This window comes from Lontra canadensis, unplaced genomic scaffold (genome assembly GCF_010015895.1).
Source record: "Lontra canadensis isolate GAN:19392208 unplaced genomic scaffold, GSC_riverotter_1.0 scaffold103, whole genome shotgun sequence".
NCBI lineage: Eukaryota > Metazoa > Chordata > Mammalia > Carnivora > Mustelidae > Lontra > Lontra canadensis.
Genome location: NW_022631097.1, coordinates 4,166,055 through 4,181,255, shown reverse-complemented (window position 1 = coordinate 4,181,255; position 15,201 = coordinate 4,166,055). Strand labels below are relative to the sequence as shown.

Sequence of the window (15,201 nt, the reverse complement as noted above, 5' to 3'; positions counted from 1 at the left end):
AGGAAGTGTGGAGAAGTCTTGGACTCCCAGCACTTCCTGTTAGGTCCATTCATGCTTTGCTGGACACACCTGGGCCTACAGTGAGCAGAAGTGGCCTGTGAGTGATGCACGCAGGCCATTGCCTACATGAAAGGAGCTATTTCAGTGATAAAACATATTCACATTTTTCTCTGATAATTAAATAGCTTGTGACTCGTTCCCCTAAATCTGTAAATTCCAGGTGTAGTTATAATAAGCAAGTTCTGAAAGCATCTGCTAGACTCCTGCTAGCATATAGTGTTAGTGTGTTTGCCCAGAGATCTGTCCTCGGCATGTTTACAAGGAGATTTGGCTGGGTTCTCTCTCTCCCTGTAACCTTCCCAAAGGAGAAAGTTGATTGCAGGCCTGCTGCTCACCTTTCTTTCCCAGATAACTATCTTCTGTACGAGAAAATTCTCCAAAGAAGTTTATTCTTTTGTTATTTCACTCTCAGAAGGAAGAGGCACCTTTTCAATCAGGGTGGATTGGGGTATTTTAAAATTGACCTGCAAGGTGGAGGTGGAGATTCAGTGAGATTCAAGATTAAATCTCCAGGATGAGTATTATTCCAGGATGAGGGTAATCAGATAATACCATGATTAAAATCTGAACTAAGAACTGGATTACGCCTGCTCAGTACAGAAGCCAGTGAAGAGACGCATCGAGCTGCCACACGCGGTTGTCTGCTGTCTGTGGTGGGCTCATCTGAGCGCTGCCTGGTTCAGCCACAGGCTAGCCCGTGTGTCAGGCACGCTGCGGAAGGCCGTGTACACATGTGTCAGGCAGGTGTGCCCTGCAGGCTGGCGTGCACGTGTGTCAGGCACACTCCAGAGACTGGCACACAGGGCAGTTCCACAAACAGGAGTTTATGTCGCCTGTGTCCTTCCTTCTAGGAGCTCACTGATGGGTCCAATGGGAGACAGTAAACCTTGGACAGTGAGGTTGTGAGGAGGAAATTCCTTTCCTTGTGAAGCACTGCTTTGTATGAATTCGTAAGAACATACATCTGTTTTGTAACTTGGCAGGTATTTTCTAGAAGCAGCTGGGCTATAGGGGATTTTGGGTTGACAGTGGCAAGGAAGGGAGGTCTTCCTCCAGGCTGGCAGCTCTGCTTTGCTCCTGGCAGGGTTATGTGGTGTGCTCCCTACTGGACTTCTTTTTTTTTTTTGGTTAAGATTTTACTTATTTATTTGTCAGAGAGAGAGAAAGGGAGTGAGCACAGGCAGACAGAGTGGCAGAGGGAGAAGCAGGCTCCCTGCTGAGCAAGGAGCCGGATGTAGGACTCGATGCCAAGACGCTGGGATCATGACCTGAGCCGAAGGCAGCCGCTTAACCATCTGAGCCACCCAGGTGCCCCTCCCTACTGGACTTTTAATTCCCTTCCATAGACCTTCTACTTGTGCAAGTTCTTTCTGGATTCTGGCAGGGGCTCACTCAGTCCCGGTGTTCAGTGTTGTGAAGTTTTGTGGTCCCGGTTTCTGTGCCTTCACAGGTATTTTTAATGGATATTTGGAGTAGGCAGAACCAGACACTGTTCACGAGATGCTGTTTCAGACCAGCTAGAGTTAGCTGTTGGCGATTAAGATACTTATTTTATTAAGATTCCTGTGTTAGTATTTTGCTGATCATAAATACTTGACATGTCATATACTACTAATGATTACAGCAGTCACAGTATCTGGTTGTTTCGGGGTTTACCCTGTTGCAGGCATTGTGCTGGTGCCTCATTTGTATTGTTCATTTGCGCCTCCACACTCCTTTGCAAGGCGATACTGTTCTCATCCTTATTTGACAGACTGAGCAGATGAGGACACTGAGCCTTACAGGCTTTCGTTTGCCCAAAGTGATGAGTTGGTAATGGTAGAGCTGGGTCTGAAATCCAGAGTCCACCTCAGCCCCTGTGTCCTCTTCCTCGGAAAGGCCTCGGCAGTCTTGGCTACTTTCTTCTCCATTCTTAGACTATTACAGCATCAGGCCATTTTTGTAAAACAAGCAATGGCCAGCATCCCCATATCTTGAATTTATAGGCCCGTGACGGAGGCTTCTGGGGGTGCTGGAACGTTCTCTGTGTTCATTTGGATGGAAGTTCTACAGGTTTGTTTGCTTTGTAAGACTGTCTTAAGTTATGCGCTTAAGATATCTTTGCACTTTGTTAATTATTTTTAAGTATGATGAATTAACTGTAGTTGAACATATTCAAAGAAAGTTTGAATTCTTTCAGATTCTGAAGTTTAAAAAAGCAGTGTTCTAAAAATGCTTTGAATGATAAATTCACATTATAAATTCAAACATTTTGAATTATAAAGCTAACCTTTTAAAAGAACTACTTTGGGAGCACCTAGGTGGCTCAGTGGGTTAAGCCTCTGCCTTTAGCTCAGGTCACAATCCTAGAGTCCTGGGATCGAGCCCCACATTGGGCTCTCTGCTCACCAGGGAGCCTGCCGCCCCCCCCCCCCACCGCCGCCTTCCTCTCTGCCTGCTTGTGATCTCTGTCTGTCAAATAAATAAATAAAATCTTTAAAAAAAGAAAAAAGTAAAAGAATGACTTTGAAGACAGGGTACTATTATTCTGAAGTGTTGATTGTAAAATTTGTCACATTAATGATTGTTTTAGTTATACAGATAATCCCTCATATAGAAAATTCCAGAGGCTGACAAAAACAGAAACAAACAAGGTGATTATTAACATGACTAAAGGATTATTTTTCTTCTTATGAAATAATGTATTAACAAGGTTTTTTTTTTTTTTTTAAAGATTTTATTTATTTGATAGAGACAGCGAGAGAGGGAACACAAGCAGGGGGAGTGGAAGAGGGAGAAGCAGGGGGTGTGGAAGAGGGAGAAGCGGGCTTCCGGCTCAGCAGGGAGCAGGATTCAGGGCTTGATCCCAGGACCCTGGGATCAAGACCTGAGCCGAAGGCAGACACTTAACTACTGAGCCACCCAGGTGCCCCTTAACAAGGTTTTTGTAGATAACAAGTCTCCTTAGTACTTTTATAGGTTATCCCATTTACAAAATGATTTAAATCTACCATTTAGGAGCAAATTTTATAAAGTAATAGTATATTCTGATTAACTTCCTCATTTGCTCTGTGGTTTGGATGTGTTAAGTATCATAACATTCTTAATTTTCCCTTTTTGGAGTTTTGGTCAGCAATAATTTTTTTTCCCTGCTAGTTATTTTTACCATTAGCTTGTGTTTTTACTTTTATTGTGAAAATCAGAATTATTGTGCAGAATTCAGTCATTCCATTCACTTTTTTTTTTTTTTTAAGATTTTATTTATTTATTTGACAGAGATCACAAGTAGGCAGAGAGAGAGAGAGGGGGAAGCAGGCTCCCTGCTGAGCAGAGAGCCCGATGCGGGGCTCAATCCCAGGATCCTGAGATCATGACCTGAGCTGAAGGCAGAGGCTTAACCCACTGAGCCACCCAGGTGCCCTGTCCATTCACTTCTTTCCATCTGCCCATGGAATAAGCAGTTTTATGTAGTGGAAGCTCTTGGCAGAGGCCTGAATGCCATGCCTTACTTCTTTCTGAATATTGCTTGTGTGCTTTACCACCCAGGGCCAGCTCTGTATGTGTACAACAATGCAGTTTTCACACCAGAGGACTGGCACGGCATTCAGGAAATAGCCAGGAGCAGGAAAAAGGATGACCCCCTGAAGGTTGGAAGATTCGGAATTGGGTTTAATTCTGTCTATCATATAACAGGTATAGTATTTGGTTTTGGGGTCATGGTCATGAAAATTATTTTAACCTATATTTTGTAATTTATTTAGTTAACTTTGGAGGTGGTACTTTTAATAGGCATCTTTTTCAAATTCTCTGATGGCAGTAAGAAGTATGCCAGTGACCTATGTTTTCCAATGTTACCATGGTTGGTACACCAGAGCCTCATCATGTGATGTTGAAAATTAATTCCGTGATCTGGTGGGTTCAGTGTAATATTATATATTTAGTCATTTTACGTGAGGTTTGAACTGTAGTTCTTAAAATACCTGCATAAATTGTTACTACTCTAAAAAATTTTACACTGAATATCTTTGAGTCAGACAAAAGGATTTTCACAGATTTTCTTGCACCTATTTTTAAATATTAGGAGATTGAAGAGGAAAGTGTAATACTCAGTAGAATTGAATACAAAGTGAAGATCTTTGATTCTGATTTCTTAACATTTTCCTGATAAAAATTTTGCTCTTCTTAAACCTTTGAGTATTTTAAAGATTACTTTGAAATCACATTTTGAATCTAGAAAGAATATGAGGATTCTGGTTCATGGTTACAATAAGAAGTACTTTAAACTCTTCGTGTAGACATTTCTAAGAGTAGATGGCTATCTTCCAGAGTCAAAGCTCTCAGGATTTACTGCAGTTTGTGCTAAAAAGTTTTTTTTAATGGAATTGGCACTTGCTATGGTTTAGTTTCATACTCTGTTTGCGTTTTGAACTTGCAGGAGGGCAGACTGAGTTAGCTAGAAGAGCTGTAGCTGTAGCTAGGGAAACCATATAACTTTTTGTTCACACTGGAACACTCTTCAGAGGAGAAGAGGGTGGTATCGTTCTCAAACCTCTAGCCTGAATTGGGACTGCCCTTGGCAAATGGGGTGTTGGGTCACCGTAGCCCAGTTTTGTTAAGCTTCTATTTTTGATTGCATTTGTATTATTATAATATATTGTGGAACATAAATCATGTATTAAATCACATCTTGCAGTGTTATGTAACAATTATACATGAATGTTAGCACTGGTGTGTTCAACCATTGATGAGTTACCACTCAGGTCTGTGACATGTGGAAGTTTTAAAACCGCGCATAAGCGTGGAGACTGTCCTACAGGAATGAATTGTTTAGTTGGGGAGTCTAGCTGACTGCCACATCTGCGTAGCACTGTGGGTTTGTTCACGGTTCACGAATGAGCATGTCTCTGTGGGACAGCATTAACTGGAATGCTGTGCTCTAATCTGAGGATTTGCAAAGGTCATGCGTTATGCTTTACAACTATCCGGAATCTCTGACATAATTTTAGTAACTGGAGTGCAGACGTGTTGTAAAGGGAGTGCAGCTGGGAGTGCCATCCCACCGAATTGTTGATGGATTTAGCAGCTGGGTTGGTGGACCTCTCATTTCCTACTTAAAATACCTGGAAGTTTAGGAGGCCGTGGTGGTGACAGCACAGGCTGCTGTTGATGACTGTAAATATGAAGGTGCATCTTGCATGGAGGTTAGGTGCGAAAGTCAGCAGGTGAGGCAGACCATGTGAAAATTACTCTCAGGAAGTCCGTAGAAAGGCACTGCGGTGAAGAATTTCTCTAAGTACAGAGCATCTGTTGTGCCTAGTTTTTCTGCCTCTGTTGAAATAGTATTGTCTGTGGTTGAGAAACAGGTGAAGCAGTTGCTGTTGGTTTCAGGAGCCGTGCTATATAAAAAATGTGTCTCCGAGGGCTCTGTGCTTGGGTTCCATGTGGTGAGGTGTGCTCAGCATGAGAGGCACAGGGTGGTAGTGAACTGGGGGGCTGCTTATAGACGTACCCTGGGGACTTTGCTCACTGGGTAACACGGTGGGGGAGTCACCTGCATTGTCCTTTCCCTCCCCCACTTTCAGAGACTTTGTGGTGGGAATGTGTATTTTGAGTGTAGGATGTAACTTTTTGTATAATTGGGTTCAGGTGGCTGTGGGGGCTGAGTATAAATATCCTTCACATATGTTGATTGTGTAGTAGATGTTTGAAGATTTCTCTTAGGTTTTCACAGTAATCATCTAAAGTTTCTCTGCCTGGTACTTACTGAATCAAAAGAGAAATCATTAGATTTCATGTTCAGAGAATTAAATTCCTGAGCTAAATTTAGTTTGTTTTTAGATAAATCTGTGTTAGAGTCATTTTATGGTTTGTGCTTTTCCACTTATAATATTTTGATAGTAATTGTACATTGTAATTATAATTGTGCATTAAATTTCAGAGTTGATCATGACTGTCGAAATTTTCTTTACAGATGTTCCTTGCATATTTAGTGGTGACCAGATTGGGATGCTAGACCCTCATCAAACGCTTTTTGGTCCACATGAATCAGGCCAGTGTTGGAATCTCAAAGATGACAGCAAAGAAATTAGTGAACTTTCAGACCAGTTTGCACCATTTACTGGCATTTTTGGAAGCACCAAGGAAACGTTTGTAAATGCCAATTTTCCAGGAACGTTTTTCCGTTTTCCTCTTCGCCTACAACCTTCCCAGCTTAGTAGTAACCTCTACAATAAGCAGAAGGTTCTTGAGTTGTTTGACTCATTCAGGGCGGATGCAGACACAGTGCTGCTCTTCCTGAAAAGTGTGCAGGATGTTTCCTTACACGTCCGAGAGGCCGATGGAACCGAGAGACTGGTGTTTAGGGTAACTGCTAGTGAGAATAAGGCCCTAAAGCACGAGCGGCCCAATTCTGTAAAGCTTCTGGAAACTGCTATAAGTAACTATTGTAAAAAGATTCCAAGCAATAGCATAACCTGTGTAACATATCATATAAATATAGTTTTAGAAGATGAGAGTACTAAGGATGCACAAAAAACCTCCTGGCTGGTGTGTAACAGTGTGGGTGGGCGAGGGATTAGTGGTAAGCTTGATTCTTTAGCTGATGAATTGAAATTTGTCCCAATCATTGGAATAGCCATGTCTTTATCAAGAGATGATGAAGAAAAAGGAGCCACAGCCGATTTCTCAGGAAAAGCCTTCTGCTTTCTTCCTTTGCCGCCGGGTGAGGAAAGCAAAACGGGCCTCCCAGTTCACATCAGCGGGTTTTTTGGCCTGACTGACAATCGCAGAAGCATCAAGTGGCGAGAGCTGGACCAGTGGAGAGACCCGGCAGCCTTGTGGAATGAATTTCTGGTTGTGAACGTTGTCCCTAAAGCATACGCGACTCTGATCTTAGATTCCATAAAACGTCTGGAGACAGAAAGGAGCTCCGATTTTCCCTTGTCGGTTGACATCATCTATAAGCTTTGGCCCGATGCGAACAAAGTCAAGGTGCACTGGCAGCCGGTGTTGGAGCCTCTGTTTAACGAGCTGTTCCAGAGCGCGGTCATGTATTCCATTAGCAACCACTGGGTCAAGTTGGAGGAGGCCTACTTCTCAGAACTGGACGAAAGTTTGGAATACACGAAAACCGTGCTCAGCTACCTCCAGAGCTCAGGGAAACAGATTGTCAAGGTACCCGCCAATCTTGCTGCTGCCGTTCAGCTCGCTGCCTCCAGCGCCAAGCCCGTGAGGAAGGTGACGCCTGCGTGGGTGCGGCAGGTGCTGAGGAAGTCTGCGCAACCGGGTGATGCCCAAGACAAGCTTCACCTTCTGGAATTTGTGCTTTCTGACCAAGCCTACAGTGAACTGCTGGGGTTGGAGCTGCTACCTTTACAAAACGGAAATTTTGTGCCCTTCTCCTCATCTGTATCAGATCAAGATGTTATTTATATTACCTCAGAAGACTATCCAAGGTAGAGCTCACACTTCTGCCGTGCTGTTACCTTTCCCCAACCCCCACGTACATCTAGAGTCCTTTACTGTGAAATCCATCAGGCGCCATCAGGGTAGAGCTATAGTCAGGAAGACTTTCGCAGAAACACTTTGTTAAACTATGAAAGGGTGTATTTTTACATTCTAAAGTGAGAAAGCATTCAGATGTTGGTCAGCCTAAAAGTTATTGAGCAGTCATTTCTCTTGGATATCTCATAACAGGACACTGAAAACAAGGGTTCTAAAGCACTAATAATGAAGTAAGATTGAGTTGATAATGAATTATTTTGACGAAATTGAATTTAATGAGAACAGTGCATTAAGGAACTCTTTATAAATGAGGATGTGTATGACATCTCAGAAAATAAAGTTAATTTCATTCTAAGATGTTTAGACTATTCTGGACTTGGCTATGGCGCATGACGCCACCATGTTTTAAAGGGATGCCTAGATAGTATTCGATCAAAAACTATTGCAGTGTGATTTGGTACGTGCATTATAATTTATATAAAGTAGTACATTTAACTGATTTGAAATTATGTAATTGAATTTCTTTTATCTTAGAATTGTTAGAAGGTTACAATTGCTGTGTTTCTTTCACTTTTTAGGTCCCTTTTCCCAGGTCTTGAAGGAAGGTTCATTTTGGATAACTTGAAGCCTCACCTTATAGCTGCTTTAAAGGAAGCTGCCCAAACCCGAGGTATTATAGTTGCTTATGTTTTTTTTTTTTTTTTTTTGTTAAATAAACCTATTGCTAAAAGTATAAATAGTTTTTATAAGTTTTCTGTGAAGTTGAACCAGTAGGAAATTGCCAAAAGTTACTGTTCTAAACCTATAAGTCAACAATTTCAGATGGTTCAACCTAATATAATTGTTACATTTAAGGCATTTCAGTTGCTAGATTTGGACATATAAAAGAATCCAAGGGTGGTATTGCATTTCAGAACCTCTCCTGTCACCATAAATTACCATTTGTGGTAATTTCATATGCAGCTTTTTTTTTTTTAATATTTTATTTATTTGTCAGAGAGGGGAAGAATGAGAGAGCACAAGTAGGGAGAGTAGCAAGGAGAGGGAGATGCAGGCTCCCCGCTGAGCAAGGTGCCCAATATGGGACTTGATCCCAGGTTGCTGGGATCATGATCTGAGCTGAAGGCAGACGCTTAACTGACTGAGCCACCCAGGTGTCCCTTACACAGCTTTGTAATGCTTTCCCATTTCCTTTCTCATGTGAACCCTCAGTCTCATATCTCGTAGCCTCTGTAGTAGTGAGCACAGCTGTTACTGGTTGGATCGCACAGAGGAAGGAGGGAAAGAGGTTTGGTTCAAAGGTCAGAAGGTCATGTGTGCCTGTTGCTCAGGGCTTATACCTGCCAGCCTTGTTCTGTCGCCCATACCACCTAGTCCTCCAGAGTTTTTTGTGGCTGTTCTGGCTCAGCTCCAGGGACTGCAGACTGATGGCAGTGTCAGGAAAGGGAACTCTTGAGGTCTTGGCGAAGGATGGGTGTCCTTTATTGAGAGTTTTTTGTAGGAAAAGACAGAGTGGTCTGGGGGGAAAGACCAGCATGGGTCTCAGTTTAATAGAATCTTTCAACTTTTGCGAGCATCCTTTCTCTTATAAAACCGTTGTCTGAACTCTTTCTAAGTTAGATACTGGCCTGAAAAATTCTGGATTTGTCCCATCAGTTAAGGTTATAAAGCATATTTTTTGTAGTGTGTCTTTTATAGCATATGCTGTTCTCTTTTGAAGGATAATGAGTAAAGGAAAAGCTGCTAATCATTATACATCTTTATTCATTGAAATAGAAGTGAAAGGAGTTGGAATGGGGGAGGCGAACTAAGGATAAGCCCAGGTGAGACTAAGGGAAGACGAGTGTGCAGTGCTGTTAACCATAGGGATCTGTAACTGTGAGCTAGAAAGTGGATGTTGATTTTTCTACTACCGAGATGATTCACCTAGCTCGGAATGGTCATCTTCAAAGTAGCCTTTTTGGGAGTCTAAACTTGGATTCCTGTAACTCTGCTGTTCTGTGTTCCAAAGTTTTAGAAATCCTTATTTTTCTAAAATCTGTATTACAGTCTTGTATAAAAACTTTGCTTCGCAATATAATGCACATACAGAAAAATACACATACCATAAATGTAGGCTCAGTGAAGTTTTACGACCTGAACAAACCTAGGTCCAAACCCAGAAGATTGCCCACACCCAGACACTGCCTCAGGCCTTCTGTGGTCTCGTCCGCTCACATGGTGATCCTGGCATTTAGTAGCACAGGTGAGCTCAGCTAGTTACCATGGTGTGTGTCTGTGTCCTTGACTACTCTTATCCATCCATGTTGTCTGACTGGATCCTGCTTTCTTCCTGTGTTACATCACACACTTTCTTTTGAAGAGAATGTTCTTGTTAATGGCTGGTAGTTTCTCAGGTGGATATGGATTTGGAAATCAGCCTGGTTATACAAGTTATTCGGAACCAAATCAGGAGCAAAGGGTACAAGTCCAGCAGAATAATACCGCTTTTACTCAGAACTTTTCAGATACCCTGTGGCACAGGGCATGGCCACAACTTGTTTGTCTGGCCTTAGGTGGATGGGGTACCTGTTGTTACATTTTTAGGAATGAGTAAAGTTTGTGCATTTACATAGATAACTTGACATTTTTATAAAGTTGAGTCTTCGCACTTCGTGTGTCTTTTCATTTTCTCATCTACTGTGGATTCTGATTTGTTATTTTGAGATTATACCATAAGCACTGTTTCGTCTCTGGATCTTGGTTAATTTTTCTGGACTGTACGATAGATGGGTTGGGTTGACTGTTTCTGTCACCCATAATGTGTAGCTCCGTTCTCCCAGAAATTGTCTTCAAGGTCACTTTTCTTTATCTCAATTTAAATTTAGGCTACCATTCTCATGATTATTTAGTGATCCTGACCTCTGGCCTTTTCAGTATTTTATCTGGCCATATGAGAGATGGGTAACTGCCTCCTAGGCATCTTCCCTATTATTTTTGTACTGTTAGTTCCAGGCAAAATTAGTTTTTGATATTTGTTTGTTGCCTTAAACAGTTTTAATGTTTTGGGAGCATTATGATGTGGAGGCTGATGAGGACCCAGTAAGTGACACCCTTTCTTTGGTTTTCTGAGACATGAGTTGGTGAAGAGATGCCTAGAGGGAAGTCAGTATATCAACATGACACATTGCCCTGACGTCCTGATAATTCTGGTACTGGAGATCATGGCTGGTGGCAGGCAGCTTGCTTCTGCTGTTGATCCAGAATCACTCAGATTGGCTCACTAGTGTAGACATAGGCAGTGTGGGAGAACCCAGCTGCCCCGCGCCGGCTGCCCCTGCCCAGCTTCTTGGGATTGTTCAGGTTCTTCTCTGAAGTGACCAGTCAAATATGTTATTCCATGTTTTGGTGGCCTGGGCCAGATGGAGGGCATTAGTGAGTGTGGTAGAAGAGACGCCCCTGCGTGTCGTTTACTTCTGGGTGTATTACCCTGGGAGCTTCCTTCATATGGTAGGGAACATCATACATACACAACATGATGTTTTATTTATTATTTTATCTTTCTTTTGCTCTAAATGATGATTATGTGGCTGTTTTGCTGACAGAGCGCTGTAGACTTCTGTTTACTGATTATCAGTAACAACTGATTGCCCATTTTTGAAAGTTCTGCTGCCTAGAATTGAAATGTGTTTTTTTTTCCTCTGCAGTGGGTACTTCTCTAATTTCATTCCTAGGATAAAATCTGTCTTATTATTTCATAGTTTTACTTGTATTGCATTTAGAATCCTGAGCTAAATACTAAGTAATTGCTTGTATTTTCATTGTTTGCCTCTATTGCCCCTTTACCGTTAGCTTTAAACATAATTTCAGTTTTCCCCTTTTTCGGAAAAACAGAACAAACTTGACTTTGATTCCTCTTGCATTTGTTCCTGGTCCGGCTTTTAGAAAGCGTAGGATATGCTTATGGTCTGCCTCCTCGTCACCTATTATCATTGCAAACAAATCTTTGTTTCTGCTAGATTTCCAGTAAAATTGCCTGGCTGAGGTCACCAGTTAATGACTTTTTTATTGTTAAGTCCAGTGGCCTTTTTTGTTGTTTTATCTGATCTCCCTGAAGTTTAGATGTTGCTCATGCCCTTTCAGAACACCTTGGTTTTTATGGCACTATTGTCTTTTGGTGTCCTTATGTTTCTTTGCCTGCTCCCCAGAATTATTTGTGAATTCCTGTTCCTGAGTTTATCCCTGAATATGGGCTAGTATAGGAGCTCTCACTCACCTCTTCCATCTTGCTCTCACTTTCTTTGAATATCCCTACCCAGCCCAGGCACCTGCCGCCATCCCTGTGGAAGAACCGCCCCATCATCTTTTGCCACCCCAGTGTCAAGATGGGCAGTGTGCTGTAATGGTTACGTGTCTGGGACTTTGTAGTCACACAGATCTTGGCTAACACCCAACTCCTTCATTGTGTGACTCTGGACAAATTAGCCAACCTCTCTGAGCCTTTGTTTCCCAGTCAGTAACAAGGTAATACAGAAACATCCTTCCATGGCAGTCTGTCTGAGGCTCTCAAGTTTTGGTGATATCCAGTGCAAGATTACTTTATTATAAGGTTAGAGAAATGAGAGTAAGGGTTGAGTCAAGGATGGCAGGCAGTTACAACTTGCTGAGTTTTATCCAGTTTTGCAGTGTTGCAGGGGGGCAGGTTATCAAAAAGCGATGTTGTAGTGTTGCCGTGGTCATTACTTTGGTGATCACATGATGCATACATAATATGTCCTGTTCAGCACGGTACCAGGCACATAAGGTCACTGACGAAATGGCTGCTATTTTCATTTTGCATTTGGGAGTTCTCTAAGTGTCTTGAAATCAACATTTTCGTGATTTGAGTCCTCATTCTCTCCTTAAGTCTGTTCCCCCTCCTTCCCAGCTCTCTGCATTAGGCTCTCGCTTTCCGTGCTGCCTCCGTCATAGTGTAGGGCCCCCTCACAGATTCACTCGCTCCAGTGCTCGCTCTCCGATCATATCCCGCACCTGCTCGGCATTCTCAGTGGACACTGATTTCTCTCAGGTTAAACCTGGTGGTGTTCCTGTGGGTGACACGGCTTTCTGTGACTGTGAACTCACCATCTCTTTGGCTTAGGTTCATTCCGTGTCCTCCTCCTGTTCTCGCCATCCTGAGCATTTGTAGGTTGATAAACTTACTGCTCCATCCATCTCACAAGAGCAGACACACTTGTCACCACCGTGTAGCACAGCAGCTGCTTCAAAAGGTCGGTGCTTGGTAATTGTTCTTACCTGAATGGAAGTTTTCTCATGTCTGTATTTTTGTATGTGGTGTTCTTTGTTTAAAACACTCTCTCCGTCCTCCACTTTGCCGCTCGGACTGGTATTCATCCTTTACGCTTCAGCCCACACGTGTCTTCCAAGAGGAGGCTTCCCTGCACCCACCCCTGTCCTGCACCTCTGAGGTGGCTGCCTCTGCTTTGCTCAGGGAGCTCAGTCCACAGCCCATTCAGTCCTCTCAGCCTTATCATGGTCATAATTTTACTCTGCTGGACTATAAAATCCTTGAGGGCAGGAACCATCGATTATTTTGTTTTTGTATTTCCAGTGCCTGCTTGACACGTCTGGCTGGACATGTTCCTGCTTCCAAGTGCTGGGCTGGGGATGGTGTTGCGGGACAGGGGCACAAAGATGGAAAGGCAAATAAATCCCTGGGATTGTGCCTGTGATTTACTGTTAACTTTTCAGATGAGTATCTTCTGTCCTCTTATCTGCTGCCCATAATTGTGAGATAATCGGGTGTATATTGTCTTCTTCATTTGAGTTATTTGAAGGTTAAGTTACTTGAGTAAATGCTTGACTGTCAGAATTTGGGGAATAGTTAGAAGAGAGGGTAGATGGGTTTTGGAGGAAACAGAAAAAAACAGTTAAATCAGACAAATGGTAGGAGTGCTTGATAGGTTAGCACCACGATCCTATTTATATTTGAAGTATTTTTAATATTTCCTTATTACATGGGGCCTCATGCCTTGCTCTGTTTCATGACCAAAGACTCCCAGTAAACATTTTTCTGAATTTCCCCTGTGTACCAGGCATCGTGCTAGAGGGAGATAATGTGAAGAATAAAAGCGAAGGAGCTCACAGTCTAGTGGGGTCATCAATGTAAATAATACTGCCCTTCAATGGGATGTGTCCTCTGTCAAATCCTGAGAATAGAGTCAGTATGAGGAGGGGGTGGCAGGTCGGGTCACCTTGCAGAGGAGCTGGCACGTCTTCTGTCTCAGACTTTCTGGGGAAAGGCTGCAAACAGCATGGTGGAGGGGCGGCGTATTCACCTGTCCACTTGGACACTACTTTGTAATGATTTATCGTATTCATTGCTGAGATGGTCTCATAGGTGTATGTAGAAGTCTTCAGAAGAAGTGACAATTTCAGGTGCCAGCCTCAGGTGTATAGATGAGCAATATTCCAAAGATTGTGGTGCAGGATTTGTTCCATGAGGATATTCTGGGTTACTACATTCACAACCACCTGTTGGACAGAGGGACCTGTCGTGGGACATCTTCCACCCACACCCTCATCCTCCTTCAGGCGGCCATTCCGTCTCACCTGGACTACGGGAATAATCGTGGAAGTCTTCCCGCATCCATTCTTGCTTCTTTAGTTAACACAGCAATAGTACTGCTACTTAATCTTTCTAAAATATTTTCCTACTCTTTATCTGAAGATCTTTCAAAGGCTTCCCTTTTTTCCTTGGAACTAAGGCCAAAATCCTTAGTATTTCTTACAAGGCCCTTCACTATATGGCTTCATTTCTGGCTGTTATAAAGATGCCTGGAATCCAGTATGTGGAAACATTATATCAGTATTTGCTTTTATTGTGATTATTATTGATAATCTCTTTTATAGTCTCCCTTGATCCTTCTCATATATGGGAGATGGCCTGTTCTTTTCCTCCCTAAGGTGTAGTCTCCTCCCTAAGGAAACATGGTTTCCTTTGTCCCCCATCTCACTCTCTCATGCTCATTTGTCTCATGGCCCATGTGTCCTCATGGCACACTGAGTTCTTGTAGCACTTGTGCCCCACACGTGTACCTGTTTTGTCATTTATGATAATTTATCTAATACCCGTCTTCCCCATTAGACTATAAGACATGGTCTGAGGTCATGTATCATGTTTATTTCTCTGTCTCTAGCAGTCACCATTGACGGACAGAATGCCTGTAAAGTAATTGAAAGAATGTTCAGATTAGAAGAGCTTAAGTTCCTTTGATAAGAGCTGGGGCTCTGTGTTAGCTGCCAGGTATAGCCTAATATACCCAAGTATACGAACATGGCACAGAGCTGTGGAGGTGTACTTGAGCAAAGAGCTTGCTTCAGGCAGAGGAGGGGTTAGATGGCCATATAGGATTCTTTGATGATTGAAATTATTGGTGGTTACTATAAGAAGCAGTAGAAGTATGTGAGAAAACCTCCTTTTCTTTGTCATAGAGTCTGAATTATACTACTTTATGGAGATACTCCAAAAATTGTGTACTTTGTAGAGATACTCTGATTTATGGAATGATTTACTCTGTAAATTAGATGTCTTCCCTTTCTTAATTTTTTTTTTTTTTTTAAGAGGCAGGTGAGAAGGGTAGTGGGAGGGGAGAGAGAATCTTAAGCAGGCTCCACACT

At 42.5% G+C, this 15,201-nt stretch overlaps 1 protein-coding gene across 4 annotated transcripts in view; it reads left to right on the top strand.

The window, feature by feature from the left end:
• SACS (sacsin molecular chaperone) overlaps positions 1–15,201 on the top strand; it is an 88,572-nt gene that overhangs the window by 55,972 nt on the left and 17,399 nt on the right. For all 4 annotated transcript variants that reach the window (XM_032838261.1, XM_032838258.1, XM_032838259.1 and 1 more), the window contains 3 exons: positions 3,586–3,732; positions 6,011–7,493; positions 8,121–8,212. In XM_032838261.1, coding sequence (XP_032694152.1) covers positions 3,586–3,732; positions 6,011–7,493; positions 8,121–8,212 — 1,722 coding nt within the window. The remainder of the gene's footprint in view (positions 1–3,585; positions 3,733–6,010; positions 7,494–8,120; positions 8,213–15,201) is intronic.